A 4038-nucleotide genomic window follows, 5' to 3' on the forward strand; every position below is an offset into this window, starting at 1 on the left:
GTAAATTAACACAATTGCACAAATTCCATAAATATATGTGTATTTAGTTTATAAGAAACAAACATTCAAGATCTTTTGTCTGGATATTATTTATTTATTTATATAGGTGTCATATTATTTTATGATATATTATTTCAGTAGGAGTGTGCATTTAGATGCTCATATAATTTAGACAAATTTATGAATATGGATATTTCTGTCAAAATAAAGTATTTAGTTTTGTTTTTACTCTGATTCATGATCTCATAAAATTTATTAAAGTTGGACCAGTTGAAAATAGACATTCATATATAAGATCATTTTCACATATAATTTCTAAATTTTCTCATCTAAATTTGATCAGTGTCGTTAAGTATATTAATATAGTGATCTTCGTGGTATCATCACGACACTGATGTGATTAAAGTTGCGATAATTCCATAATTGATATATGAGATGAAGCAGATTATTAAAGTAATCAAGGAAATAACATTCAAATGTGCGCATAAAGTTTATAAGATTTGATTATGTCAAGAAAAAAAAAAAAAATATTATGACTTATATAAGTAATTTTATTTACTGTTATAAATACTAATAAAATAAATCATTATTATTTTTTATTTGAAATTAAATGAGAATAAAATTAAAGATATTATTTTGTTTAGGTTTTAGGATTTAATTGGTGCTGCACTCAAATATAAATAGTGACTTTAGAATTTTAGTTTTTAACATATCAAAACTGCATTTGTAGCTCTTTTTTTCATAAAAAAGTTTTGATTCAGCCTTATTAAAAATACAGAAGATTTTAATTAAAAAAAATAAAAAAACAAACTCTTCTAATCATGTTGACAAATTTAAATACACTTTTCTATTCAAATATTTTTTTTTCTTAATAATTTGACATGAATGATCTTAGAATTAAGAAATTCTAAAAAAATTTCAACATATAAAACATGACATGTGATTATCGATATATTACGGGAGATTATAATAGTTAAAGATCACATGCTTATCAAGTAAAAAATAAAAATAAGATCGAGGATCAATTTTATTTATGCACCTCTATATATACTAAATGATCTCATTTCATTTTTAGAAAAAAATTATTTGAATCTGTGAAGCCACACATTTAATTAATATTTAGTGATTATTGTTAAAATATGTATTACTTTCCTTCTTAAATAATTCATGTATCTAGACATATATATATATAAAACTAGTTTTTATATATGCCACCTAAACTCTTACATCATACAATAATGGTCGATTAAAATTAAATTTGTATCATAATATTGTCAAAATTATACAATATACATGCAAACTCCTCAAATTAAATGGAAGGGTATGTACTATATGCAATGATTTCATTCACATGTCATAGTGTATATAAAATATATATATGATCTATCACAAGTAATAGGAGGTAAACTTTTTGTGTTATTATTATATTATTCTCTCAAAACTCTCTTAATTTTCATCTGTGGCTACAATAATTCCTTTTCACCCAAAATGAAAAAAAAAAAATAAAAATAAAATATGGCTTTGAACTTTGAAGAAAATCATGATGATCACACACATACAACACTCTCTGATGAAGCTGGAACACTACTACTAAATCCAGAAACAACTCTGTTATTGGAAGTGATGGATGATGATGATGATGATGATGATGAGTTGTTATTATATAAAAACTTTGCAATAATCATAGCACTAGGCTCCAACACAAACTTGTTCCATGCCTTATTTGCTTCTTGTCCATGTTTTTGGAAAACAGGTGTTGCATCCAACCTATGAATCTTCCATCTCTTAACATTCCTTAGCCTTTGGATTTTTCCAAATTGTTTCCTAGCCAAGTTGCAAGTGTTGACCTTGATTTCATTGATTGCTTCATCAAGCAACCTTTGCTTTGTTTCTTCATCAACAACATGTTCTCTTCTAAAATACTCATCAAATTCAGGCACCCCAATTGCTTTTCTAATCCCAATTGAGTAGTCCTTATTATTGGGATTGAAAAAGGGTCTAAGCTCATTGACCATACCATTTAGGTACATTTGGTCAACCCTTTTTTGCACATATGAATCAAGAACATCCATTTTCACATCCACCCAAAGGCAACAAAAATCATACCTTGATCTGAATTTGTAATCATCATCATCAATTAGGGCTTCAAGGTATGAATTGGATCCACCAACTATGATTGGAAGCTGTTCCCTCCTAGTGATTGAGTCAATGGCACCTAGTGACATGTCACAAAAATCATAGGATGTGAAATCAATGTTGGGATTTTGTGTCCCTAGTAAGTGATGTGGCACCCCTTTTTGCTCTTCTTTGGAGATTTTGTTTGTAACTATGTCAAGTCCTTCATACACTTGGATTTTGTCTGAGTTGATGATTTCTGAAGGAAAACATGTTGCAAGGTCAACGGAAAGCTTTGACTTTCCAGCTCCTGTGGCTCCCATGATCAAAACTACTTTCTCTTTCTGAATTTGCCTCACATTCAATTTTGGGACATTGCTAGTAGGAACATTTATTAAGGGTTGTGTTAATCTAGACATGAACATTGAAATAGTGGTGGTCATGGTTTAATTTGAACAAACAAAGATTTGGGTCTAATGGGATAGATATATAATAAGATAGAAGAAGTTTTGGAAGGGTGAGAAAAAAAAAATTAAACTTTGGGGTTTAATTAGGAAGTATGACACATCGACATTTAATTTGTTCAAAGGTTGTCACATACACAAGATAGGGAGAAGTATATAATTAGTAAATTGATGATGAGAAAATGGGTAGTTGAATATTTATAGGCTAAGGGAAAGTAGAAAGAGGTCAAAAGTGTCACAATCTGCCTCTCTGTTCAAGAATATGTTATTGGAAAATGAATTATTTAATTGTCAACTATAATGGAAGCTAGTGGATGGCCTTGACAAATATTCCTCCAATATTTATATTAACTTTATGCCATATACAAAAATAATGTTTGATGCATGGTCCACTGTGTAGGCTCAAGGAAGGTCCTTTTATTAAGGTCCCATGTTGTTTTATGAGAAACCAATGGGCACTACAGTGGGTTTTGGCTTTGATTTGAGAGTGCCAAATTGCATCAAGAATAATAATATTGATATATGATGATGATAAGGTCATTCTCAATTCTTATTATTCCTTTTTTGGTTTTTTGTTTCTTATGAATTTTGTCTATATATAAAATATATTATATTATTTTATATTCTAATGCTTAGTTTTGAAATTAGTGATTAAAACAGCTTTCCCACTAATCCTACATCACTAGATAGGGTAAAATATTCTTTAACTTTATATAATTAATGAGAAATAATTTAAATGAAAGAAAACAAAAAAAGCCTTATTAAGTGGATTAGTATACAAGAAGGTCAAATTATATTTAAATGGAAGACCTCATCTTTTTTTATTTTTTTTATGTACTAATCATACATATATTTTTATAGTCTCTAGCTAATTAATTAAGTATATATGTTAATTAAATTCTCTTAGTTAATTTGAGTGTGGGTTCTACTAGCTAGCAGTACCAAACAGCATCAACAAAAACGTATAGGTTCTATGCATGTTGAATAATGGGCACCTTCTTTGCTTCTTACAAATGTTGGGCCAGAATTTAATTAATAGAAGATTAGTGTATAAAGAAATGCCAATTAATTATTAATTGTTACTTACTTGAACTTTGACAACTACTTTGTTAATAGTCCTATATATATTGCTTTTTTAACATTAATTGTCTAGTTTGTATGCTTACTTAGACTCTTTAAACCATCATTAAGCAGCTAATTAAGTGATGAATAACAAATTAAATCTCCTTAATATTTTCAATAAATTATGAGCAACAATGCAAGGGGTTGCCTTAATTATTAGGGTTAGACAGGGTCTCATAATTTGAGATTTTACTTATTTAATTTCTTTAAACTTAAAATAAATTTTTAGTCTTTCGGAAGGCATTTTCTACTTGGGTTCCGATTAAAATACCATGCTGTCACCATTGATTTTTGTTTATGAAAAAAAAAATATGTTATAGGTATTATATATTTATAA

The 4038-nt window shown here is 28.1% G+C and overlaps 1 protein-coding gene across 1 annotated transcript; it reads right to left on the minus strand.

Moving 5' to 3' along the window:
* Positions 1-1405: 1405 nt before the first annotated feature.
* Positions 1406-2726, minus strand: LOC107475868 (adenylate isopentenyltransferase 3, chloroplastic). Its single transcript, XM_016095541.3, has one exon. The coding sequence runs from the start codon at positions 2556-2558 to the stop codon at positions 1548-1550; it is 1011 nt and encodes a 336-aa protein (XP_015951027.1). The 5' UTR covers positions 2559-2726; the 3' UTR covers positions 1406-1547.
* Between the last annotated feature and the right edge of the window lie 1312 nt (positions 2727-4038).

This window comes from Arachis duranensis, chromosome 2, assembly GCF_000817695.3.
Source record: "Arachis duranensis cultivar V14167 chromosome 2, aradu.V14167.gnm2.J7QH, whole genome shotgun sequence".
NCBI classification, from domain to species: domain Eukaryota; kingdom Viridiplantae; phylum Streptophyta; class Magnoliopsida; order Fabales; family Fabaceae; genus Arachis; species Arachis duranensis.